The sequence below is a fragment of the Dryobates pubescens genome, chromosome 20 (assembly GCF_014839835.1).
Source record: "Dryobates pubescens isolate bDryPub1 chromosome 20, bDryPub1.pri, whole genome shotgun sequence".
NCBI lineage: Eukaryota > Metazoa > Chordata > Aves > Piciformes > Picidae > Dryobates > Dryobates pubescens.
The window spans coordinates 15,011,614-15,038,152 of record NC_071631.1 but is presented as its reverse complement, the minus strand read 5'-3'; the positions used below and the strand labels follow the sequence as shown (position 1 = coordinate 15,038,152).

Sequence of the window (26,539 nt, the reverse complement as noted above, 5' to 3'; positions counted from 1 at the left end):
AACAAAGCTGTGTGACAGACACTTGAGAGAACAAGAGACTGAGAAACTCAGTGATCTGGAAATATTTTAACCCTTCTCCTATCTGTGGATGTCTCAACCCCCTTGATGCTTCTCTGAAAGAAATATGTGGCACCTGACATATCAGAATGCAGTCTATATGCAGGTCCATCTTCTCACCCTACCTTATCCCCAAATCTAGGGGTTTTTACGCCCGTTTATCTTGGCCCGGGTCGTTTGGGCTGATTCACTGCTGCACTTCCCTCACATCCTGGAAGGAATGTCTTTGCTTCTGGTTTCTCTAAGAGTCTCTGCCGCTAAGAGTTCAGTACCCGAAGTTATCTACTGGATAACAGGAACATTAAACAAGACAAAGAGCTATCCAGAGTGGTCATCAAGCACTGGAGAGTTTTATAAATAAGATCGAGTCCCAGGTGCTTCCCAGTAAGTGGAGACAGAAGAAGGTTCCAGCGAAACTGTCAGCCTCCATCCATGCAGGAATCACGCCTAGACGGAGATCCTACTGTGGGCAGAAGAACCCACTGCAGAAAGGGTCACTCCTGGCACCTAACCCTGTATAGGGACAGGCAGACGGCCACTGCTGGCACTTTTCCGTGCTCGGGGTCCGAGAGAGGATCACTGCTGGCACCTTGCCATGCATGGGGACAGGGAGAGGGTCGCTGCTGACACCTCGCCTTGCCCGAGGACAGGCAGCGAGTCACTGTCTTGGGATCTTTCCTGGCCAAACGAAACCCTTTCCTCTCACTAGGCTCTGGGCATCACCCCTTCCCTGCACACCCCCGGTGGGCGTGGGGAAAGCCCGCAGCAGGGCACCAGGAAGGACAGGAGAGTTCACGGCCCGGTCCAGGGCACCTGCAAGGAGACGAAGCGGCAGTTACCGCATAGGGCGAACCGGGCCGTGGGTAGCTGCGGTTCATGATCCGCGCCGCGTTTTGCTCGCACAGCAAGTGCCGCCCCGCCGGGGGAGGGAGGGGAGGCGGAGTCGGCTCTTTGCGGGCAGCTCGGGGAGGCCGGGCCGCTCCCGCCCCTCAGCTGGGAGCTCGCAGCGAGCTGGTGCAAACTTCAGAGCTGAGCTGAAGCGGCGCAGCGCGGAGCCGGGCATGGGGTAGCCACTCCGACGTACTCTGCTCCTCACCATGTAGGCGAGCCTCCTGGCATCGCTCCGCCTGCACCGAGTTAGTACCGGGCCCGGGGGGACCATGCGGAGCGCCCCGGCCGCCGGGCTCCTGCCGCTGCTCCTGGGACTCCGGCTGCTGCTGAGCGGCGGCGCCGCGGCTCAGTACTCCAGCGACCTGTGCAACTGGAAGGGGAGGTGAGCCCAGACCCAGGCGAGATAGGGATGGAAGGGAAACGAGAGTTGCTACGTCCACCCCCCCGCCCGGGGAAGAAGTGGTACCGAAAACAAAAGAGAGAGAGAGCTCTCCCGCGGCGCAGGGCGCTGCGATGACCTGCCGGGGCTTGGGGAAGAGATTGCGGCTCGAAGCGGAGAGCCGGGGCTGCCGCCGGCTCTGCCTCTTTCCATCAGCCGGCCGCTCTCGGGGGGGCTTGCTGCTAAGGCGCGGGGCAGCGGGCCCCGAGCGGGAGAGGGATGGAGGGATCAGGACGGGCTGGGCTCCCTTCTGCCCAGCGGCGCGGCTCGGTGGGCTGGGGAGGAGGGCGGTGCCGTGTCCGCCACGGAGAAGTTTCTCTCCGCGACCATCTTCCTGCGGCCCCCAGCGCTCCGCGCGCCCGCGGACTCCGCGGGGCCGGGCAGGCTCCGGCCGCGCCGCGTTCGGGGCAGCCCCGGTATCGCCAATTTCTTTTCTCGCCGCTGCCCGCTAGGGCCGGCCCTGGGTGTCCGCACCTGCCGAGCTCTCCCGCCGAAGCGAGGGTGTCCCCGGTTCTCAGGCCGGGTCCGCCCGTCCCGCCACTTCGCGCTCAACCGCCCCGCAGTACTCGTTGCCGCTCCCGGGAAGCGATCCCGCGCTTCGTCCTATGGAGACGATGAGGAGGAGGATGATGAATGAGCCCCTGAGAGCAGGGGCTAGCACAGCGGCCTCGCTTCTGATTTATTCTAATTGCACTCGTTGTGAACCTCTTCAGTTCTCAAGTGTTTATCTCCCAAATTATCTTTGCTTTAATTGTTTGTAATAAGTTTAACGTGTGTGGTTGGGGCTGTGACCTCTTCCACTGCTCACAGTTTTTAAAAAGCTACTCTGCTAACAAACAAGCGTTGCTGGGTCAGGCTTTGGTATTGGGAGAGTAAAAGGTTTTGACTCTTACTAAATAATTCTGTTCAAATCTGACTTTCTTTAACATACAAGTTTGGCCAGCTTGCATCAGTAGGGAATTACGGAATAGGGAGAATTCAAAGCAGGGAAACAGCTGGACTGACTTTCGACATAGGAATTTTTTATCCATTACTCGCTGAAGCATGCAGGTGCCTGGACTCTTTTGACAACTGATTTGTGGTTAATTGCAGTGAATCCACTTGAAGGCGAGTCTGTTTGGTTCTGTGGCAAACTCTTAATTGTATCAATTTGCTTTACCAGCTTTCCCCCCACGCCAAAATCTGTACCTGCTTTCATCCCTAGGCATCCTGGCTGCATATACTTTGCCAGACCTTACAATCTGGAATTTTAGTGAGGACAAACCCTTGTAATCCCTTCCTGTTTGTCCTATTTTCTTGGAGGAAGTGGTGATCACCCATGTCACCTGAATAGGGCTGGAATAAGCAATGCTAAAGAGGTGATGCTTGGTAAGGGGAGAAGTGAAATGTCAATTCTTGTAACTTGAGTTTGAGGTGAACTGGTGATGCAAGGTTGGACTCGCACCTGTTGTTGCTCTGGTGACCCAAAGTGGTGACAGCTTCATGAGGATGCTGTTGGAGGCACAGGGAAGGAACTGTACATGCAGTTCAGTCTCGGTGATTTCACTTGTGTGAGGGACTAGGGGGACGGGAGACTTTGGAAGGGATAATGTAAACCAGGCTAGCTGTGGCCTTACTGGTAGCAAACCAGTTGTCAGGAAAGCTGGCAGTCCTCAGGCCATTAAAGTATCATCTGCTTTGTCCTAAAAAAACTATCTGTTAAGAAGGAATGAAAGGTAATACCAGTAAATACCACCTAATTAAATACTTCAGCGTGAATAGTACGAGCTATATGGGTCAGAAAGGTAAAAAGCATCACCTAACTTCAAAACATAGTCCACATTAAAAATCCTATGAACTTGCATCCAAAATGTAGTCTGTCTTCCCACAGTGAAGTTCTAGGCTGTCTTGTTTTGGCAGATTTGAGCCTAGTCATCTCCTACAGCAAACCTGAAGGTGTTTTCTCACTTTTATACACATGTCTATATTAAAAGCAACAGTCTTAGAAGTATAATAGTCTGGATATTACTTCCCCCACCCCCCCCACCCCCCATTAGCTTGTGGAAAAGTGATAAGCTTATATCCCTGAATGTAGTACAAATGCTTCACTAGGATCCCATAGACATTCCTCACGGTTCCAAGGAAATGTGATGCAATGCACACATCTTGACACCTGCAGTTAAGTACACTCAATAAGCTAGAGCAGCATCTTAATAAATTGCTTGACATATTGCTTCCAGGAAAGCTTTGTTCAGAGGAAAGCAGGACCTTCACTATGGTGTCTGGTTGTTACTCTTGCTGTAACTTCAGCTTTTCTTACTGCAGTAACCTCTCAATACTTTGGACAAAAGTGCTTCAGTGACATGCTGAGAATATGGTAGTCTGGTGGGTTTTGACTGTAGGAGCAAGGATTCAGCTTTCAATGTGGCTGCTGACATCCATCAGTCCTGAGCTCTGTGCTGTGGGATGCTCTGAAGAAGTCTTTATGCTCTCTAGATTGTCATCTTTAATTAAAAACCCCAAGTTGGGAGTAAAAGTTCCTTATGTCCACTGAGGGGTGCTAGGAGGACATGGGTACTTCTAGGGCTCTTTAGAGCATTTTAGTAGAAAGATAAAGTGAATAGCTGAAGTAGATTGTTCTGTTCCCAAAGAACACCTGTTGCATGTTGCAGCATACCAGTTTACCGCACTGATACTGTGATAGATCTTTACGGGCAGATATAGGGGGATGGCTGAAACCAGAAAGCAAGAAAAGTGAGGAGACAAATGCAGTGATTCAGGTTGTCCTCATGGGTTGGTATGAGGAAGTAGTGCTGCTTGTAGAAGTCCCAATAAACACCACATACTTGAAAGGGAGGATGGGTGGCTCATCCATCACTGCAACCATGAAACAGCTGCCCCATCTCCTTATCATATACTTAAAAACCCCTCAAAACCAAAAAACCCACAAACACTAGTGAACTTGGGGGTGGGAGGGAAAGGCTTCTGGACCTCCATTTTATGGACATAGTGTGTCTGATGACTGGCTAGTGAAAACTAAACAAGACATTAAACAATCTCTCAATGTGGTGACATGTCATTTGGACAGAAAGCAAAGTAACAGGTTTTGCTGGATGATGGTGGTTGCTGTTAAGTAATGTGAGCATGTATTTTGAAATCTGCTTAACTTTGAGTCATCCTTTATTATACAGCTTAATGTGTACAGGTACTTGTGCTTGATGTATCTGTCTAATGGCATCACTCTTGCCTGTGGGATATAATTGGCTTTCAGAAGATAATTTCAGAGTCCACCCTGGTTTTTGTTTGAACAAAATGAAGGTTAAGGCTTTTTCCTCTGGCAGAAATTCACAGCCTCAGTGGTGTTGGGATCACTTGCAACAGCAGTTTCACTGCATGAGTTCAGAGTTTTGCCTCTGGTACCTTCCTTCTGTTTAAGCACTCAGACTCCAGGGTGGAATTTGCCAGTGTAAGTTCTTCAAAACCTCTGCAGTTTGTTCTGTGATGTCTTGAGTAGGAACAAGTGATGTGTGAGCAGTTTTTTGCCCCTTTGCAGAGGGATAAGCTTTACACTCTTCAATTTCACATAAACAGACTTATGTGTTTTCTGCTGAGTGGCATCATGTGCGTGCTGTGGTGAAAACTGATTTTGTGGACCAGATGTGGATTTACAGTCAGCTTGAAATATCCCCTTGCAAGTTAGGTTTCCTGAATGTGTTAAGTTCTACTGAAATTGAGGGCAAGAGACTAAGGGTCAAAAACTTGTCCCCTCTTTTCTCCTCATCTGTGTTTTTTCTGTGGATTTCAAGATTATTCAAAAGCATATGGTTTTAGGCACTATTGTTATTAAATATGACTTTTTTTTTTTTCCTGAGCTTCCTCATGTAACCTCTATCAAGTAGGTCACACTGACACTCACAATAATGACTCACATCAACAGCAAATGCAAACCATATGTTTGTTGGGTTTTCTTCCCCCCTTATTTTACACATGGCTTCTTATTACTTTCTAAATGCTGGCTTGAATTTAAACCCTATTCAGCACCTGAATTTATCTTTGGGATGAGGAACTGTGTGTTTGGAGGTTTCTATTGAGAAACAAGAACTTGATGTCATTACTTGTGCTATACTAAAGTACATTCTTTGCCACAGATTTCCTGTGTAACATCAGAGGAGTCACTGAATCCTTTTAAATTATTCTTTTTCCCTGTTTTGGTTCATCTGCCTACAAGTGGGAACATTGTGAAGCTTCTCTAAAGTACTGCAAAACAGACTCATGAGCTGCATTGAAGAGTCTTAATTTGGGTGGTGCTCTGCAGGCACAGGGTAGAAGATGGTTATGTTTGGGACCTAGGTATGCAAAGCGTAGGAGGAGAAGCAAGCTGGATGGTGAAGTGATTTGCTCAACTCACATAATAGCTGTGTGACAGGACAGGGACCAAAGGATTTTTGCCTAATGACCCGAATGCTGCAGCCAATAAATCAGGCTTCTTACCACTCTCTCTTAACTGGAGTGCCTACAGCATGCAGTGTCATATTAGTGCTTTGAGTCACTTGGGGTGAAGAACCTGTAGGGTTGGTCCAGCACCAGTGCTGGGCAGCAAGGGTTGTTTTGAGCTGTCCTCACTTTAGGCCATGGGCAAGCAAGTCATGGGAACTTACTCATCATCCTGCTTAAGCATGGCAGTTTGCTCTCCTTTTGCTAGCAGTTAGCTCTGGGATCCTCATGTTGCTCTCCTGGCCCATCTCTGTCATGGTGTTAATTTTTGGCCATGGAGCTGGGAGCAAGGACACAGGACTGATGGTGGCCCTGTGCCCCAGCAGTAGTAACTGGCTGTGTGTTCTTTTATTTTTTGCTGAACCCCCACAGCTGTGTGTTGGCTCTTAGCCCATAAGCACTGGGCAGTAAAATGATACGCTAAACTTAAACCTCATACTGGAGATGTGTGGGGAAACAGGTACATACCAAAGAAACCAGCATAGTTCAGTGCTTCCCCAGCTCTGACTGGGGAGTGTCTTCTTTCCTCACCCTATATCCCAATTTGGAGATTTGGGCTGCCCAGCTGGGGCAGAGGGTATCAATAGCACCCAGACTATCCCTTTGGTGCTGTTCATAGTGTGAGCTTGGCATCCCTCCCAGTTTCAGATCCATTGGGAATATAGACTTGGAAAGGGAACAAAGTACTCGGGGTGGGGGGTGGAAAAGGTGGAGTCTGATCTGTGAAGCTGGAGAAGGTGCTGATTTAAGCCCCCAGGAAGGGAGCTCAAGCATATGTGTTTCACTTAGTATGCACCAGGTCATTTGCCACTGCTCAGCTGATGGGCAGTAAATGGGGCTGTGGTAATTTAATTGCTTTTGATCATGTACTTATAGCCTATTTAATTTTGAGGTCAATTACTAGTGGTTTGACTTTTTTGGGAAAGGATTTAGAATTATCTCATAATATTAAAGTTGCAGTCTTGCAAGAGACAAGCACTTCTGACTGCTGCTGAGCTGGATGGTCTGATACTCAGTGCTGTCATAAGTTTCCTGCTGTTTTGTTGTGGGTCTTTGAAGGTTTGAAGTTATGACAATCACGTTACTGGCTCTGCCATTTCTCTAACTTTCTCTTCTTTCTTTCCCCAGTGGCTTAACTCACGAGTCTCACAAGAAGGATGTTGAACAGGTCTACCTCCGCTGTTCTGAAGGGTCGATAGAGTGGATGTATCCCACGGGAGCCCTCATTGTCAACCTGCGACCCAATACTTCACCTGCCTCTTACAAACATTTGACTGTTTGCATAAAGCCCTTCAAGGACTCTGCAGGAGCAAATATTTATTTGGAAAAAACTGGAGAACTGAAACTCTTGGTCCGAGATGGAGATTGCAGCCCCAGTAAGGTGTATTGCTTTGGCTATGATCAGGGGGGCCTGTTCATTGAGGCCACTCCTCAGCAGGACATTAGCAGGAAGATTACAGGCTTCCAGTACGAATTGATGAGCAAGGGGATGGCATCTGATTTGCACACAGTTTCTGGTGAGTTCTGGGATATTGGTCATATCTTCACATAGTGATTTGGATGTATAACAGATGGCAGTGAGTGAGTGGGAAAGTGGTTGGGTGTCAATTTCATGTGCTTTTAAGGACATGTTTTATAAACAGGCTAGAATTGATTTTATTTTTTTAATGGTTTGTTGTTGTTGTGTTTTTGGAAGCTGGTAGCACAGGCTGTATTCCAAATTATTTGTGAGGGTTACACTGTGAACTTTTCTTCCCTGAACAGGCCTGGGGTGAATCCCAGGAGCTGGCTTTACCCTGCAATGAACTCCAGTGTGAACTGGGCTTCCCAGCCCTGCTGTAGCACTTTTCTAACTACTTTTTTTACTCAGTTTTTAAGACCTTGCTGCATGTTTTGAATAATAAACATTTAAACAAGGAGGAACTCCTTTTCCATGGAGGTTTTTTTTTTCCTCTGAAACTACTGCTACTTGCTGACCTAATTATGGTTGGGTTTTGTTTTGTTTTTTCAAACAAGGAAAATGGTGTGTTCCTTCCTCAGCTCTGCCTGTTGCACTCTCTTGAGCATTACTGTGCCATGGCAGAGTTCTTCAACACCATGACAATACTTTCGCAGTGCCAGCGTTGTCTTCCCTGTCAACCATTATGAAAAGCTAGTATTGTAGGGAGGATTTTTACACCAGCTAAAAGCTTGTAGGAAAAGGAAGTGGACAAACTGAAAGATCTGTGAAGTCTGATGCTAAATCGTATGTTAAATACCACTTGGAAACAATAGCTCTAGGTGTAACCTAATTGTGCTAATCAATTACTTTGAGAAGAATTAAAGCTAGCATTTCTGGAGGATGGCAGGGAGGTAAGGGGAAATTATCTTTAGATAGGGGTTATCTGCTTCATGCATCTCCTCCATTCAGAATTGCTTCTAGCTTTTATCATTGAAACCAAGGAGGGGAGATTTCCAGAATAGCCTGGGGAATGGCAGATCTGGGGTAGTTTGTCCCAAATGACTGGGAAAGTTTCAAGGCTTAGGTATTTTAAGTGGGGAGGCCTTGGTGGCAACCACATTTCTCTTTTGAAATAGTAGGGAGTGAAGGCAGCCCGCAGGAGGGGAGGGGAGGGGAGTCCTCACAGCATATTTGAGATGGCTTGGCCCAGGGTAAAACCCGAGGTAAAGTGAGCCCAGGACGCTGTTCTGCGGCAGTGGTGCCATGTGCTTTGCCTGAGATGTTACTTGATAAGCAGTGATGTGGCTAATTAAACTGCAGCTGTATCTTCCAGGCATTGCATCCCTCCTCCTTTTTTTGGGATGATTGCAGAACTTGAGTCCCATCCTTTCCCCTCCCCTGACTCTCTTTCACACCAGGACTCTGGACTTCTGTGTTTGTGTATTTGTGCATACTCATTGCCTTGCTAACGCTTAGATGTTGGCACAGCAGTTGAGATGTGGGGTGGTTGTTTTTTATTTGTTTTATTTTACAGCTCTTGGTTGGCCTGAGACAAACAGTTCTTGCCTCAGCGAGACGTGGCTGGCTGAGGGCTAATGCAGTAACCCCAATAGCTGGCAGATGGCGTGTTTGCCATTGAAACAAAAACCTGTAAACACAAATATTCCAAGAGTAATGTTCCTTCTTTACTCTTGCTGTACATGCACCTTGTGGTTTAGTATCGAGGGTTCTGCATTTTAAGGAGGCTTCTGTGCTTCTGCTTTTTGCAAGTGCTGTGAAAGAAGCAGGGCATCTGCTGCAGAGCTGTTTCCCAGTAAGATCATTTCTGCAGAGATGAATATGCTGTGCAGAATGTTAGCTATGTGGTAAAATTCCATTGCAGAAGACATTAAATACATTGTTCAATTAGTTATTTGGAGAATGTTCCCAGATTCAGTGCCTCTTTCTTTGACAAGCTGTGAGGATGGAGACACAGGCAGGCTAGTGATAAGTCACTTAAACTTAACAAGAAAAGTCCTAAACTTTTTTCTTTCTTTCTTTCTTTTTTTTTAGTTGAAATTGATTTTGCATACAGTAAAAAACAATACATGAGAAATATATCACAGCTGATTTTTAGTTTGCACATAGATAGGGTTTCTCCCGAGCTTTGCTAATATCAGGATGACTCATTGCTGGCACACTTGACATCACAAGCCAGCACCAAGTGCTGCATTTTCAGAACTAAATGCTCTTCGTTCCACATAAAATCTTGAAGACTTTTAGAGCTAATGGGAGTTGTCTTCCCAACTTTCAGAAGTCAAACTGAGGACTGACTCCAATTACAGCCTTCCTCTTTGATAGGCATATTAAATCACTTTTTCTGTGACTGCTGCATTTCCAGCTGTAACAGACACTGGTTGAATTTCAGTGCTGTCCTATAAAACAATCTAGTAGGATATCTGCTTCACGCTCCAAGTGTCTTGTTTGCACAGAAGAAGCTCTTTAATAGTTCATCAGCAGAGTCTTCAGGGCAAACTAGGGATCTCAATTGTATTTTAAATTATTCCTCTTGCCTTTTTTTGGATTCCCCAGACTCTGGAGAGGGGCGCAGGGGGGTGAAAACACGATGGAAATGCCATACATGACTCTTTCCACTACTCAGTCAGATGAGCACTTTTATTCTCCTATAAATATCTGTATGTCTGGGGAAACTGCCAAATAGCTGCCTTGTGAGGCGTCTATAGAGCAATATATTTGGGGCTCTTGCAGTTTGTGGACCTCCTTTCTTCTGGAGCTGCTTCTAGTTTTTCTGTGAAACTTCCAAATAAATGCCCTTCACCGAGATGCTCATTTGGAGGAAGTTTACAATCAATTGACTGAAATCACTGGTGGCTTCTTCATCAGAAAGGAGGCTCAAGCCAGAGGCAAGAGCTGACCTTAAAGGAGCTGAAAACTGTATTTAAGGTTCTCTATTTCTCTCCAAGCACACTTTGGATCTCCTGAGGTCCCTTCCAACCCCTATAATTTTGTGTGTGTATCTGTCTCTTGCTCACAAATGTGGCTTACAGTGTCTTAGCTGTTGCATGCTAGAAAAAACAAGCCTGCTTGTGACTCAGTTGCAGTTTGACAGGATTCAGCAGAGCTGGCAGTACGTGTGAAGAGATAAGAGATGTGAAATGCTGTTGCAGATGGGGGCTGAGATGTGCTGGCAGGGCTGGGCAGAGGAAGCCTGTGCACTTGGTGCTGCAGTGCTTTGTCTGATGACAAAGGACCAAAAGTCACAACTATTGCACCATTTTCATAGGACTGGGGAGCAGGGGAGACAATTCATAAAAGCCCCAGGTGTGGGGCTCAGGAATCCAGCCCTTTCCTTGTGCAATAACCACTTGCTAACAACTTCTCCCCACTTTCCCTAAATGGTGTGTTTGTTTCCTGGTGATAATTATTGGACTCTGCCCTTGAGTTTATTCTCTCTTCCTAACCTGGCATCCCGGCTCAGATTAAAGAGTATAAGTCATCTGTTTAATGCTTTAATGACCTGTTGTGTCCTCAGAGTCCTGACATGGCAGGGTGCATCAACAAATCAACAATGCTTGGCAGGGTGCCTGTGGTTTAATTAGAAAACCTCAAGTTTTATTAGTTTACAGTCATTCTTTCCCACTTAATCAGAGCCTAGCAAATAATTCAGTAGGAAATATACAGAGGTTCTGAATTGGCCTTTCCCTTTTCTTGGGAAAGCTGAATGGCAGAGTGCAGTCTTACAGTTTTCCAGATTTTGGGGGGTGTAACCCTTCTCTTGGCTCTGAGTCTCCCTTATCCCATTCTCCTAAAACTCCTCTATTTGTAGGAAGTGTTTGTAGTAATAAGCTAGGACTTCATCCAGAATGCTGAAATTTGGTATGGGAAGGCTGTTCCTGTGATAGGAACAAGCGAAAAAGCACATCCATAGAGGTTTGTAGGTTCTTAAGCTTGGAAGAGGAGCAAAGGGAAGTGTGCCACAGTGCTTGTCACCACTTTCTTCCATAAGAACCATCACTTTGACAATTCAGACATCTTGATGGGTGCATTCTCCTCTTGATACCTAAAGTGATAGGTGACTGAAAGTGCTTTTGATTTCAGATTAGGTTTTGATTAGATAGACCCCTATATAATTCCTAGCCATACTGATGGTCCATTAACTTCAGCTCATACTTGCAGTAAGGCTGTGAAGCCTTGGTGTTTGCTCAACTGAAGAAGTGAGGCACTATGACATTTTGGCCTGAGGCCATTTGAAAAGCAGCAGAACTTGTTTAGGTGTTGAATTCTGTTGATTGTAATCTTTTCTACTTCTGCTGGAAGAAAATCTTTGCTGTAACACTAATGCTGGTAAGTAGGCAAAGGTTTTGGCTAAAGTGTTGTTTGGCCATACAGTTCATGCAAACTTTTTGAAGGGAGGTGACCCACATGAGCTGCTCAGCTATAGTGGAGCAGTGTTCCTGGTCCAGGTTTACCTTATGCCACAGCAAGCTGCTTGGATTACATTCCTATGAAAAGTGTGAAGGTCCCTTGAGAGTCATTAGTGTTTTAATCTCTTCAGCTTCTGCTCAACTAGTCTGAAACGAGAATCTGTAGGCCTGACCAATTGTTTTGGAGAGCAAGATCAGTCCTCTTCCCCTCTCCCATCAAACCCCCTTGAGTTTGTTACCTAAAGTCTGTGTTTCAAGAGTGTCACTGCTCTGGATCCAGCTTTCTGTGAGCTGTGGAGTTTGCTTTTCCCATTGCAGGCTCAGGGGATGGTTGGTAGAGCTCAGGAGGTAAATTGGAGGCCCTTTCATTATCCACCCACTTTTGTGTGTAGTAAAGAAGTCAAACTTTAACAAAAATGTCCCTTTATCTTAATGGCATCTACCAACTTAGTGCAGGTTCTAGTAACTGGTTTATACATTTTCTTTTTTAATGCTGGGTACCTGGCTGAGAATTTTGATAGAAGGTGCAGCACTCCAGTGGATGTTTGAAAAACCAGGCAAAACCAGATGAATCCAGTTAACTAATTACCAGTACCCAGCTATTTCCTGTATGCTGTTAATTCACTCGACTGAGAAAACAGATTGGAAATGAAGAAAGCTCATAAATAATTGGGCTGTGCCAGTACTTCTACTAGCAAGCAACTTTTGGAAGCACCCCTCTTAACTTTTGTTCTCTGCTGCACTTTGGGTTTGGCAGAGGTGGGGCACCAATCTGCCATAGCTCTGCAGGCATCCTCCCAGAGTGCTGACCTTGCTGCAGCTTGCGGGCTCCTAATCTCATCCTTTTCTCTGGTTGCTCCCAAGTGTCCAATTTGCTTTCTCTTTCTTGAAGGCTGAATGCACCACTAAGCTTTGTAGCCTGAAGCAGCAGATGTGCTGGTGTATTTTTCACCTTGTCAGAGGGGAAACACTCTTGCTTTTTGTCAGAGGCCAGTGGGCAGGAAGCTGTGGCTGGTGTGCCCACTCTGCCAAGGTATTCACAGGATGGAAATCACAGCTGTCCCCACTCTGCTCATCCCTGCCATTAGCAGGAGAGGTGATGGAAAGAGGTGCTTGGAACACTTAAAGTGAAAGTCCTCAGGACCTTTATGCTCAGCACAGTTCTGCTTGAGTCATTGTGACCATCTGACATGCTGGCACTGGGCAAGGTGGCTACATTTTTAAAGACAGTTTTTAAGAACATATGGCTGAACAGTTTCATGGGTTGGCATCTGAAGTGGTCAGGCTGGCTGCTACTGTTTAACAGAGCCTAGAATGGGTTTAATTTTGAGGAGGTTGAAACCCGTTCTGATTATTCATGTGTCTACAGTGGTCAGAGCAAAGATTTGGGGTTTCTTGCTGTGTGAAATTATTTCCAAGTGCAGTTCTGATGCTTGGGGAATGCACACGCTCTGCATGTTTCTAAACTGAGCAAGGGTGATATTTTCAGGATCTGAGCCTCAAAAAGGTCAAAAATGTTGATCTGAGAAGTCTTCACCTAGAAGAACAAACAAAACACACACAACCAAACCAAAACAAACAAAAAACCCCAACCAAACAAAATCCACTAAAATTGGAGGGATGCCCTAATTTAATCTCTCCTTGCCCAAGAAAATGAGTTTGACAGCAGTCTCCTCTAGCTCTCCTTGTCCTTTGATGTTGCCAGGACAGTAGTTGGTTTTGCAGTGGGCAGAGGAGGTGACAATGGAGCTGCAATGATAAATACACAGCTGCAGGGGACAGGGGGTAAGAAAATAGCTTATTTTTGCTAGACTGGCCACGAATGCCGTTAGCTGATTTCCCAACTCAGTGGGCAGTCAAAACCAATAAGCAGTCAGGTGTATTGTCTGGGCAGCTGGGGCTCTGCTTTGCCCTGACCTTTATGTACTGCAGAAGATAGTCCCTCAAACAGATTTGCAATCCAACGGAGTTGCTTGGCAGTCTTTAATAATGCTCAGTGCTTGCTCTGCAAAACTGTTTAGTTTGCTAATTCCTGAGGCTGTAGTCAAAGAAGGGATGGGAGGGCGGGGGAACCACATTCCTCTTCCCGCCCCCCACCTTCCCTGAGGAATTAGAAACTTACTCAAACATTGGCCAAATTTTTCTTGTGTTGGGGCCTTGATTTGCACGACAGAAAGTCTCATTTGCCTTTATCTGCTCTAGAAGCTGAAAATACACACTCTAATAGTGCACAGATATTCGGAAGCTGCCCTGGACCCAAAGCTGTGAGAAGTTAAATCTGATCTTGGGAGGTTTAATATTGGGTCAGAAAAGCTGCTACTGTATGACATGCAGCTTTGATCTGCAGTAACTTCTACTGATTCCAGTTTGTGGAATGGGCACCTCCTCTTTCTGCACTGCTCTAGATGGATGTAGGGGTCATTGATTCCTGAAACTGGTATCAATCTTGAGGTATGCCTCTGTCCTTTCTGGATCAAAGCCCTGCTACTGGGAGACTGGTAGTGATCATTAGTGCCAGGATCTGCACATGGATCCTGTCCTGGCTTTCCATTGCCTTAACCATCTCCCCTAGATTGTTCCAGTTTGGAAAACAAACAAACAAGCCCCCAGCACAAACCAACCAACAGAAAACCCCCACAAAAACACCAAAACCAAACCAAAAACCCCGAGACCACCAAACCCAACCCAAACTTAATGTAGAACAGGTGGATGATCATAAGCTGACAAAGAAATGAGTGCTATTAAGTAAGGAAAGGTGAATATATGCCACAGCTTTCCATTAGAAATGGAACACCTTAAGTGACTCTCTTTTTGGGTTAACTGAACAGCCCTTCCACAGTCCTCCTCAGGAACAGGCTGATCAAATAAACATATTTTTAGAATGTAAACTGGCCCTGTTCCTTCTGAGCTCTCCTACACACCAAAAAGATTTTGATTTCTAGAAACAGGAAGGAGAAAGACCTGTGTGGCTGTGAGTGTACATATGCTACTTTTTTTTGTTGTTGTTGTTCTTTTCTTTCTTTCTTTTTCAGACTCACTTAATCTTTGATCTGTCATTATTCCACTCGCAGGGTTTAACATTAACCAGCCACTTGTTACTTAATTCTATTTCCCTGCTCCATAGGAGGCATTAATGGACCAGACCAAAGACGAGAGTGGTGGGCAGGCTTTGGGTTCCTGGCAGGTTTCCAGCCTGGTAGTAGGTTTTGGCTCCAGCCTCACCCATTGCCCTGGCGAGGGCAGAGGGAAGCTCCAGCATCAGAGCCATGTGCCTGGCTGCACAGCTTCCCCGGGGCATCAGAGTGAAGAACATCTTCCTTTTGCATTTCCTGCCTTGCAAGCACTGCATGATATCTCAGCTGAGTGTTTTGGTAGCTATCAGAGAAAAAACCAAACAAGACATCAAAACTTTCTTTATAACTTTGTTTTCCTTGATCTGATTACTGCATGCTTTCACAAGGCTTTGGAAGACCATGTTCTTTAGGAGAAAAAAACCCACCAAAATATTTTCTGAGTGAATTTCAGGAGGGGGTGAGCCAAGCCACGAATCTTTGTGGGGTTTGAGTCTGAAGTATTTGCTGTGGTCCTGCACTGCTGGGTACAGGATGAGCAGTGTAGAGATCTGATACTGCAGCTGCCTATGCTGGCAAGGTCTCATGGGGTAGCTAGAAGTCCTGTCTCTGCCCTTCCTCTGCTGCAAAGTTGGAGAAGACCAGAGGTGTCCCTCAACCATCCAGATGCACATTCAGCTGCATGTCCATCCTCATGCCAGCCCAGTGCTTCCCATTCCTACCTGCCTTGGGCAGCAGCAGTAGGCTCAAGGAAAGAGAGAGAGAGAGAGATTTCCTGTGACATAAACAGATGTATTTCTGTGTCTTTATATTGGTGTCTTGTGCACATACAGTAGGTTTCGTCTTTAGCTGCATGAGGAATGGGGAGAGAGAAAGCAGACAAATGGTTACAAATGCTGTTTGAACAGAAATGTGGACTAGGAGGGTTGCAGAGACAATTCATGTTTGCTGGGCTCTCTCTTTTCTGCTGCAAGTCAGAAGGAATTTAATTGAGAATGTGATCTGCTGAGTAGAGTTTTTTGGACACAATATATTGGAGGCTTGACTCTGACTGGAGATTTTTATAGAGCTGGTGATGCAATGGGTAAATGTAGGAGCTTGGCTGAGAGTTGGCACTGGTCCTGTCACCATTACATTGCTGCCCACCCCAGCACTGAGGTTTGCCACAGCAATGTGGGAGCCCAAAGACCAACACTGCTCTTCACAAGCTGCCCTAAGACAGAAAGGATGGAGGGAAGCAGGGTAAAGATGAAGGCTGAACTGTGCCTGTTGGCCTCATGTGACTGGAGGGGGGAGGCAGGGAAAGGAGGGGGCTGGTTTTTGGGACAGGCATTAGTTTTCCCTGATGGATCAATAAGCAACCTTGAGGAGGTGGGACAGGAAGAAGTGTCTCAAAAATATGACACTTCTCATAATTTCTCCTGGGTTGATGAATCTCCTGTTCTTGGAGGTAGAGTTGAATAGCGTCTAATGCTGCTTGAATAAAAACTGCTTTTGGGGGCATGCATTTATTTTTTTTTTTTTTTAATAAGTGTCTGTTTGTGTTTCTAGCTGACCTTTCAGTAAGTTTGTTAGAATGGGTGCTGCATCTTGGAACAGCAAAAAGGCCTTGACTGCAATCCCAACAGATCCTTACACGCTCTGTAGCTACTGAGCCAAGCTTCATTTTGAAAGCTGTTGCTAGTGGAGCTCATGTACTACCAAATCTCTTCCTCACACTGTTTATGTAAATAGTCTTCTTTGGTACTTAAGGACTTTATTACCCTCTTGGAAGATATTTCTATGAAAAGGTAAATCCCTGGTTTCTGGTCACATTATCTCTTAACATTTCTCAGATCACAAAGTTCATCACACATGTAATGGTGAGGCTTACACTATGCTTTTTCTCTTCTTTCTTTGCAGGAAGGAAGTGGTATTAACTCAATTCTCTTGGCACTATCCATGCCACAGTATGTGAAAGTCTGCATTTCATTAAACTTATTTGCAGGTTTCAATTGTTCTTGGCCAGTGCCTGTATTTTCCAGCTACTTCTGGAAACTGGTGCATGTGTGCAAGTTGAACTGAATGTTAGAAATGAGCTAAAGCAAGGGACTGGACTTGACTCTTTCTAATCTGAAGAAATAAAAGCACCAATATCCCTGATTCATGTAAAGAAGTCAAGGAAGAATGTCCATTGTGGCATCATGATTTTGGTCCAACTGCTGGATCACCATCTTGTCCTATACCAATCTTGGTGGGGTTTTGAATGAGGCTCCATTTCGGGACGGAGCCTTTGAGTTTTGTGGTTTTGCTCATGGTCTTTATTGTGGGCTTTTTCTGCTCAGCATAGGGGCTCAGATTAATTTACAGCAAATACGGGGATGAATTCTACTCCCTTTAGAGGAGCACTAAACTCTCTCTGTGTTATTCATAGCATTAACCTTCTATTCACTGAAGAAGCACAATCCCTTCAGATCCTGCATCCAAGGCTTACTGAGCCAAGGGGCTAGGAGTAGCCTGGCTTTAGCTCTTGTGTTTGCTCCCTGACTTGGCCTTTTCTTACTGACGTTGGAAAAAGTGCGGTGCTTGCAGAAAGCCCTGAAAGCCTACCCCATCCAAAGGCAGAAAAACCTTGTGAAACAAAAAAGTGATGAGAGAGCTCCTCTGTGTGTTGTGACTGGGTGTCAGTAACCTCCAGCCCAGCTGTGGAGATGCTCTGTGTCATCTGGCCACATTTTCCCTCTCTGCTTTGCTGAAGGTATTAGGTTAAATGCAGGTGTGCTGGATGCAGCTCTGCTGGCCTGAGCTCCCAGCTAGTGTGTTCATTGTCAGTTTGAGATGCACTGAGGTGCAGATGCATTGATGTAGTTTAGATGGTGTTTCAGTGTGGGGGTTTTGAGTACTTTGAGGTTGAATGTTATTTTGACTTACTTGGGAAAAGCTTTCTGAGAGGTGAGGAAAGCTGAAGGTGTATCCAGAAAGGGGTTGGCTAGTCAAAGCCTGGTAAACCTGACTAGTTGACAGACTCTTGACCACCCTCACTGCAAAGTAGAAGGTCATTTTGTTCATAGAATCATTTTGATTGGAAAAGACCTTTAAGATCATCAACTCCAATCATTATCTAATATCTGTCACATCCCTCAGTACCACATCTCTGCATCTTGTTTGAGATAGGTGCTGTGAGATGTTTGTTTCATGAAGTGCTGCCTCTTCTGAGAGAAAGCCAAGGCTAACATAAGAAGAAATAATTACAAGGATTTATTCTACTTTTTAATTAGCTAAGGATCAGGGCAATTTTTTTTTCTTTCTCATGTGATCTTTGCCCTCAAACTGTTGTCTCCCAGCTCAATCACAGATCCAGTTATCAGTGGAGACACAGTCGTTTCTGCTTAGGACTCAGAGAAATGACTGAGAAATGCACCATCATTGCAGAAACCACATCTCTATTTTTATGATCTGCTCTCTGAAGTCCGAACTCTGCCTTTCCAGGAAGGAGACACGTCCTATGATGCCCTTTCCAGTATGGGTTCAATCACAGAGCTGCCAGCAAGAATTTGAAGGGTGTAGGTGGGGTGTTTTGGTGTTTTGATTGTTTGGCTGTTTTTTTTTTGGCATTTTTGTTTGTTTGTTTTTCGTGGTGGTGGTGGTGTTTCATATAAACCAGTGCTGATGTCAGGCTGAGAGCTTTCATCCCAGAGACAGGCTTCTGTGGCCCCACTCTGGTATGGCTTGAAGTGCTGCAGTATGGGCTGGCTTAGCTTCAAACAGCCTGGACTGCAACAAGACGCATTTGCATGTCTTCTGCTGACCCTGCAAGAAGAAAGACTAGTTTCTTTTAATCAAAAGATTTGAACTTAGAACTAACAGAAAATAATGCTCTAACCTTGCCTGGGCCTCCTCAGTAGCTTTTGATATTGAACAGGTCTAATTGCCCTTCAAAAAATTATTCAGAAACACTAACCTGTGGGTGATGTATGCCATGGAAACTAGAAGTGCAGATAAACCAGCTCTATGCTTCCCTCCACCGCCATCCTCGCCTCTACCACACCGCACGCGTTTGCAGGCGTCTTCATAAAACCAAAGGGTATTCCTCGGTAAAGTGGTTTTCTGCAATGACTTTGTGTCAAACATTTTCACTTCTGCTTACAGGGTGTTTCTCTTCCTGTGCATGTTGCCAGAGCAGTGATGTATGTTCAGCAGAGCCTATCCAGAGACGTAGGGTGGAGGGAGAAGGTCTTTTGGGCTCAGTAAAGTGGAGCTTTGGGACAGTTTTTGGAACAGTGCAGCCTGGTTCATCTTGTCTTCTTGATACTTAAGAGGTTGTGGAGCGTGTTGAGAAAATTCAAGATAGGGAGACTGCTTACTTAGGGGTTAGAAGCTGGTTTTGAGGTAAGTTAAGGTCAGTCAAACCCATGGGTGGCTGTTGAAACGCAAGTGTTTCAAAAGATCGAGCCCATTCATGTGGTTTCTGCAACGCCTGCAGCCAGATCCAACCCCTCTCACTTTGGATGTGTCCTACAGGGAGCTGTCATCCTAGACTATGACAATGGTTCCAATAACCCCCATCTCCTATTTGCAGAGAATAGAAGGGTTGTGTGCAAATGTCATAAACCAAAGGAGGAAGAACTGAAGGGTGTGTGTGTGTGTGTGCTGAGTGAGGACAGCAACGTCTACCCACAGCTCTCAAGGCAGAGGAGGCTTATGCTAAACTGTGGCACTAAAGGTGCACTTAAATCCATCCTCAATATTAGGGATGATCCTTTATAGACAACTCAACTCTCTGGTGTTAGTTGAGCTGGGGATCTTCTGGAGCTTGTGGCATCTCCTCAGGGCATGTCCCTCTTTGAGCATTTCTGCCTCCCTGTGGAGAGGACCAGCATCATGTCTGACAAAGCTGTTGGCCAACAAGTGTGGTCTATTGTTAGTATCGCCATGTCCTCCTCGGTAACATCAGGTTCAGAGGGCAAATCGCTCAAAGCAGCTGGGACATGACTGCTGGCTTGTGAGGAATGATGTAATTACATCTCCCTCTGCGGGGAGGTGAATAGAGAGGCCTTTGGAGGCACTGGACTGGGGGGGTGGAGGGAGAGGGCTGCCTCAGGTTACTTCAGGTCAGGATACTGTCAAAATCCATCAAAGACATTCCCAGGAGAGTCGGCAGCCGACGTGCACAATGCAGGCTTTATGCCACCGGCGGTGGAGTTGAGTTATAGGCATCTGGGCTTTAGAGACTTCAATAAAACGTTGCTTTACTCTCCTTTTTTCTTTCCACCCTTCTCCTGCTGCTGTATGAATTAAGGCTCTTTGGCTTATCGAGTTTAAAGGAATTGGAGCAGCTGACGCTGATGTTGTTGCAAGTTCATAGACTCGCTTTGGGTGCAAGAACATGGGCAGCCCTTGGGATGTCCCCAGGGAGTTGGGCATCTGGCAAACACTGCCATCCTGTTTGGTAACTGGGCTCCTGTCCCCAGAAGAGGAACGTCTTCTCCTGCTGTGTATGAGTGAAAGGCTTGGGGTTTATTTTCTTCTTGTAGTTATAAGGATAGTTTCCCATTTTAGCCTGAGGTGTGTGTGTGTCATTTTGACCTAGTGATGGAGGAGAACACCTGCTGCCCAATTCCAGGGTGGATGAGTGCAGAACTGCAGCTAAAATCACAAACTCCTGGCATAAACAAAGACTCCTTAATGGCTGTGATTTGAAAGAAAGTATAGGCATTGCCTCCTCCTAAGGATTTTGTTTCCTTTATGAGGATTTGCAGGAATGAAGCTTTGGTTGTGTCGAGTGAATGTTATTTGGATTTTAATGGTCCATTTACCTCGGCAGTCAGTAATCCTTTACTACTCGCTTTCCAACTGTGCTTGCATACCTTGGTTTTGCCACTTGCAAGATATATTTGATACTCTGTGAATGCAGATGTGGGAGTTGTTCCACAGAAGAGGATTTCTGTTCTTCATATGTCTGGTATTGCAGTGATGGGTGGTAGTAAGTGGTTGTTAAATAAGCTTGTGTGCCACCAGACTGCTGTGAGTCAGCATGGATCTGAAGTAAGTTTTAAGTAATGATCTAGTGTGAGCAATCCTGAGGACTTTTAATTTCCTTTTGCATTTAAAAAGTATGCAGGGTTTTGCCTGGAGTCCACAATTAAAGTGATTTGATTCTGTGTATATGTGGAGATTTGTTCATTTGATTTATTATAGGGTCAGTCTGTTTAAATGGAAGGAACCACTTTTAAAGCAGTTTGGTTTTCATCTTTAATGCTGTTTCTTGCGTTGCACTGTTTTTGAGAACAAAAATGCCTTAGTCATCTTGGGGTTTTTTCCATTTTCTGATGGGGCTGGACAAACTACAGAGCTGTCTGGTCTAAACCAAGACTGTTTCCACTCAGACTTAAAAAGGACAAGATGCCTTTTTATTATTAGACCTTCAGAGAACAAAATATGTGAAATCCAGTGTGGATTTTCAGTATGTCTGTCATTTGTGCTTTGGGTTAGAGCTTCTGTCCATGTGAAAATGCCACAGGATTCATAGAGGTTTATAGGTTCCCTCCATTTGGTTGATCTAACTCAGGTCCTGATTTGGGCAGAGGGAGGCTAGGGAAAAGGGATATTTGCCCTGGATGAATCTGGTAGGTGCCATGAATGAAACAGCTCCATAGTAAGGATGTTATGTGACTAATATAACTTTCTCTGTGCAATGAAACTTGGGTATTTGGTCTAGCCACTAATCAAAATCTCTAGAGTCTAAAAATTAAAGTATCTTTAGTCTGAGTTTATTATAGTACTCCAGTTATGCCCAGACTTTGGCTAGTTCTGTATTTCTTATGATGTTTAACAGTTTCTAAACTTTTCCTAAAAGAGAGCTGAAATCCTATGTGGAGAAAAGAAGGGTGGTAAAGGCTGACTTGTTTTCTGAAGGCCCTGGAGGCATTCAATCTCTACTGAACAGACATGTCCAACTGATCCAGTTGCTTTAATAAAATTATTTTGCCTATTCCTTATCTCTTTTAGAGCTTTTTAACCTTCTTGAATTATTCCTTCAAATATCTCTGCCCAGAAATGAGCATTTTACGTTCTCTTTAATCCTATTAAACAGCATGTTACACTGTGTATTAATCATCTGACTGGGGCAAATCTGGTGGATTTGGTTCAATAATCCTTCTTTCTGGATCACTGCCTTTCTGGGACCTTGGAAAAAATGAGAGATTTGCTGTGTCTTATGTTAAAGAGTGGCTTGTGCTGCCCTAACAGGAGGGCTTATGGTGGCCGAGTGTTGCAGGCAGCCGCTCCGCGTTGTTTAGACTGCTTTGAATCTGCTTCTTAGTGCAGTGGATAAACTTCTCCAGGAAGCAGGCAGGGGTGAGAGGAAGGGTGTGACTTATTTGGGAATCTGGTAACTTAAGTGTTTTCAGATGTTGAGGTTCAAAAACTATATGTTTGTGAGAGTGGGGGGAAGTGGGGTGGCTTCAGCTTGAGGTTTGGTTGTGGATAGCATGATGAAATAAGCTGCAGCTCCTATGCTTTGTCTTATTTCCAGCATGAGCTCTGCTTTGCTTTAAGCTTTGCCTGCACTAACCCAGACACTTGGTGGGTTTTCATTTTTCTGACGGAAGTGTAAGTGCTGCTTCCAGATGACATCGAGTGAAAGCTGTGGGCTCTGATCCTTGGGCCACCGGTGGACAGACTTAATTAACTGGGCAGGGCAGACCCTGAGAGTAAGCAAATTCCTGAACCCAACAGGGTATTAGAGAAACATCTGTACTGCAACTACAGTACCTACTCCTCAGAAATAGCTGGCTGAGTACAAAGAGGAGTCACATTCTTGCATTGATTAGATTACTGCAGATATCCAAATGTTTCCAGCAGTACAGGAAATGGTCTTTGTGCTGCTTGAGCTCGAACAGATACAGGGCTCGAGTTTCCGCTTTGCCTCGACGCCCTCAAACACATGCGCTGGCTTTTTTCCTCTTCTCTTTGCCTGCCCTACTCTGTAACCACCTCCTGGATCTTTGATGTGGTGATCGACTCAATGGCTTGTGAGATAGCCCAACACCACTTGGTAGAAATTGTAAGAAAGAAGCTTTGCCATCCGAGTTTAAAAGGCACATGATCTTCAAAGCCTTTTCAAGAGCTTTGAATCTACAGCAGAGCTTGCTGCAGATGCACACAGTATCCAAACATATTTTGCATAAGCACAGCAAGCATGTGGGGTGGCTGCTAGATGATAGATCCCAGCAGGAGCCTTAAAGAGATCCATATTCCTACTTCAGTACAAAAATGTCATGGGGGCTGTTTAACCTCCATTTTTTGCAGCATCATTGAGACATGACAGGTCATTGGGCCACTTGTCACTGTGTCATGCACACATGTGTGTGTCTGTGTGTGTTTGTCACGGTTTTGGTTAACTTAAATGCTGGTTTATTTATTTGCTATCATCTAGACCTCTGCTAATTCTGCCCCTTTCTCTCTAGCTCCCTGCCGACCATGCAGTGACACAGAGGTCCTCTTGGCTGTCTGCACTAGTGACTTTGGTGAGTTGTTCCTTCCTCCTTCTCCCCCGGGTAGCTCGCTTGAATGTGACTTTCAGAAACAGTGGTGGACACCTACTTAACGCTTGGCAACTTCCACCAACAGTAAATGTGGTCTGAAGGGGCTGTGTGCATGGGAGAGGGAGTAGAATATTGTGTGTGAGTGACCTCAAAACTATGTACCTAGCTGCCACTTCCCCAGGGTGGATGGAGAATGACCCAGCAATCACAATGGAAGTAAAAGTTCAAAGACTGGGGTGCAAGTAAGAGAGGCCTTTACTTGCTGCCCTAAATTGCACTGTTGAAAAAAGACTAGAAGTTTCAAGAATTCTCTGTGCTTCCCTTTTTAAAGGGGAAATTAATGTTAGCTGGTATTTTTAATGGCTGAAGAACAGAAAGGACATTGTAAGGGAGCATTAAGCATGTATCTTGGTAGATCTCTTTGTCATGATGGATGTGATTTTTCTGATGTAATTATTTTTGTGTTCAGATTTAATATGTGGATGGGTTACAAATATAACTTCTAGCAAATACAAATGTATGCTGGAGGTTACTGATAGGAACTGAACTCTGAAAACAAAGGACCAAAACTAGAACTGCTGTAGTGAGAGCCGTCCCCCTTCAACTGCCTGGCTGCATGGGGCTGAGTTTGGATCTGGTTCTTCAAGAGGGGTTTTGAGTAACTGTTCCTTTCCTCCTTTCCCTGTTTCCAGTGATCAGAGGCTCCATTCAGAGCGTGACAAACCAGGCAGAAGAGCAAGAGTCCATAATTCACGTCGGTGTCAACAAACTGTACAGGCAGAAGAGCAAAGTCTTTCAGCTCACAGGGGAGAGTGGGAACTGGCAAGGACAAATAAAGACCCCGCTGGAGTGTGGGGTGAAACCAGGAGACGGTGACTTCCTTTTCACAGGACGCATGCACTTTGGGGAGGCCAGGTTAGGCTGTGCCCCTCGTTTTAAAGACTTCCAAAGGATGTACAAAGAGGCAAAAGACAAAGGGCTGAACCCATGTGAAATTGGCCCAGATTGAAATCCCCTGTTTGGCTGAAGATTGCTTTGAGCATCGGGTCAGGAATATTTCCTGGCTGTGGTGAAAACTCTGAACAAAACTGGTAACTGAGAGCATGGCCAGATCTGGAGTGCAGGCTGAAACCCCACAGGACACGCCTGCAGCCTGCAGTGCTGTTAGACTGATGGAAGCTACAGAGGTACGAGCTCAGAAGGCTGCCAAGCAAGCAAGGCTGGATTTTTAACCAATCTTGTCCTTACGAATTAAGTTATTATATTTTTTTAGTGACTTCCTTAGGAAAACAAAGACAACTCCCACGTCTTAATAAAAACCGAAATGAAAGCCAACTTGCCTTTGTGTCTCTGTCTTACTAATGTCTTAAAACGTCTTCAGGTGGATGTAGCATTTGGCGTGGCGTAGTCTGTGTTACAGTATCACAGTATAACTAAGGTTGGAAGAGACCCCAAGGATCATCAAGTCCAACCTGTCTCGATAGCCCTCACGACTAGACCATGGCACCAAGTGCCACGTCCAATCTCCCCTTGAACACCTCCAGGGACGGTGACTCCACCACCTCCCTGGGCAACACATTCCAATGACGAACGACTCGCTCAGTGAAGAACTTTGTCCTCACTTCGAGTCTAAACCTCCCCTGGTGCAGCTTGAGACTGTGTCCCCTTGTTCTGGTGCTGGTTGCCTGGGAGAAGAGACCAACCCCTTCCTGTCTACAACCACCCTTCAGGTAGTTGTAGAGGGCAATGAGGTCACCCCTGATCCTTCTCTTCTCCAGGGTAAACAATCCCAACTCCCTCAGCCTCCCTTTTCTGTAAGGCAAATCTCAGCCAGCCCAGATGTGCTCATAGATCAGTTTGGGGCTGCTCACATATTTTGTGGCTTCTCTGAGCAGAAACAGAGTTCCTGTGAGGCATTGGGAACCACAGTGTTTTTCAAAGGGGGAAGCAGGTGCTATTTTTGGAGATTTTTAGACACGTGTCCAGGCAAGGCTGAAAGTGTTCTTCTCTCTGATGCCTATGTGGTTATTTTGGGAATGGCTCTGAAGAGCAGGCTGCCCCTTAATATTTTGTTTGAAGCTTTTAATAGTGGTGGCTGGTAGCTTGGCATGAGGTGGATGTTGGTGCCTGTTTGTGAGTCCTGGGGGACAGGACCCTTCTATCCCCTTCATGTAATTGTTGTTTCTGAGTCTAAGGGAGGGTGTCTGGAGCAATTCAGAGGATGGTCTTCTTGGGTGGATGCAGGAAATTCCAAGATGGATGGGACAGAGATGTCCTCTGAGACTTACTGAGGGTAAGAAACCAGAGGGTAGTACCAAAATACTGCCCTGAAGTGGGACCCAAATCTCTCTGTAAGTGTAGCTACAGACTTCTCTCAGCAATGTTCATACTGAGGACCTGTTGGAAAAGGGTTTCTTTTAGCTCTGCTAGGATGACCTTAGGAGGCTCACTATGAGGAGAGGCTGAGGGAGCTAGGATTGTTTAACCTGGATAAGAGGAGGCTCAGGGGTGACCTCATTGCCCTCTATAAATACCTGAAGGGTGGTTGTAACCAGGAGGGGGTTGGTCTCTTCTCCCAGGCAACCTGCACCAGAACAAGGGGACACAGTCTCAAGCTGCGCCAGGGGAGGTTTAGACTCGAGGTGAGGAGAAAGTTCTTCACCGAGCAAGTCGTTCGTCATTGGAATGTGCTGCCCAGGGAGGTGGTGGAGTCACCATTCCTGGAGGTGTTCAAGAGGAGATTGGATGTGGCACTTGGTGCCATGGTCTAGTCATGAGGTCTGTGGTGACAGGTTGGACTCAATGATCCTCGAGGTCTCTTCCAACCTTAGTGATACTGTGAAGATGGTGACTACTTCTGCAAAGACCTCTAAACCCCATTTAGAACCTCTCTATTTACTGCTTTGACTTCAGCTGCCTTTCAGCCTCCTGTAAACAAAACACCAAACCAAGCACCCTATTCTATATGGGTTAAGGTTTCCCCTATCCTACTTTTAAGACAAATGGGCCAGGACTGGTGGAAGAGGGGGAAATGGTTCACTCCTTGTCTTCAGCCTACTCCAACCTCTCTTCTGCAACACTGCGTCCACTTCCAGGGATCTCAACCAGCCCTTTGCAGGCTTCTAAAAGTGATTTGGTGATAGAGCAATGAGCTAACTCCTGAGTTAGCTTAGAAGCCCTGCATCTAACTTCTCCTCTCCTGTTGTGTTTTGTTAGCT

General features: G+C 45.7%; 1 protein-coding gene across 1 annotated transcript; it reads left to right on the top strand.

Annotated features, from left to right (window-relative positions):
• Window positions 1-1,038: 1,038 nt before the first annotated feature.
• METRNL (meteorin like, glial cell differentiation regulator) lies at window positions 1,039-24,656 on the top strand. Its single transcript, XM_054171049.1, has 4 exons — window positions 1,039-1,330; window positions 6,989-7,377; window positions 23,244-23,303; window positions 24,014-24,656. Exons 1-4 carry the CDS (start codon window positions 1,218-1,220, stop codon window positions 24,328-24,330), a joined length of 879 nt encoding a protein of 292 aa, XP_054027024.1. The 5' UTR covers window positions 1,039-1,217; the 3' UTR covers window positions 24,331-24,656.
• Window positions 24,657-26,539: the final 1,883 nt, after the last annotated feature.

What these genes read in the sequence shown, in the direction of transcription:
- METRNL (XM_054171049.1), top strand. Translation starts at nt 1,218, where the DNA reads ATGCGGAGCGCCCCGGCCGCCGGGCTCCTGCCGCTGCTCCTGGGACTC. An exon ending in CTGTGCAACTGGAAGGGGAG is followed by an intron (nt 1,331 to 6,988) that starts GTGAGCCCAGAC and finishes TTCTTTCCCCAG; the next exon opens with TGGCTTAACTCACGAGTCTC. An exon ending in TGATTTGCACACAGTTTCTG is followed by an intron (nt 7,378 to 23,243) that starts GTGAGTTCTGGG and finishes CTTTCTCTCTAG; the next exon opens with CTCCCTGCCGACCATGCAGT.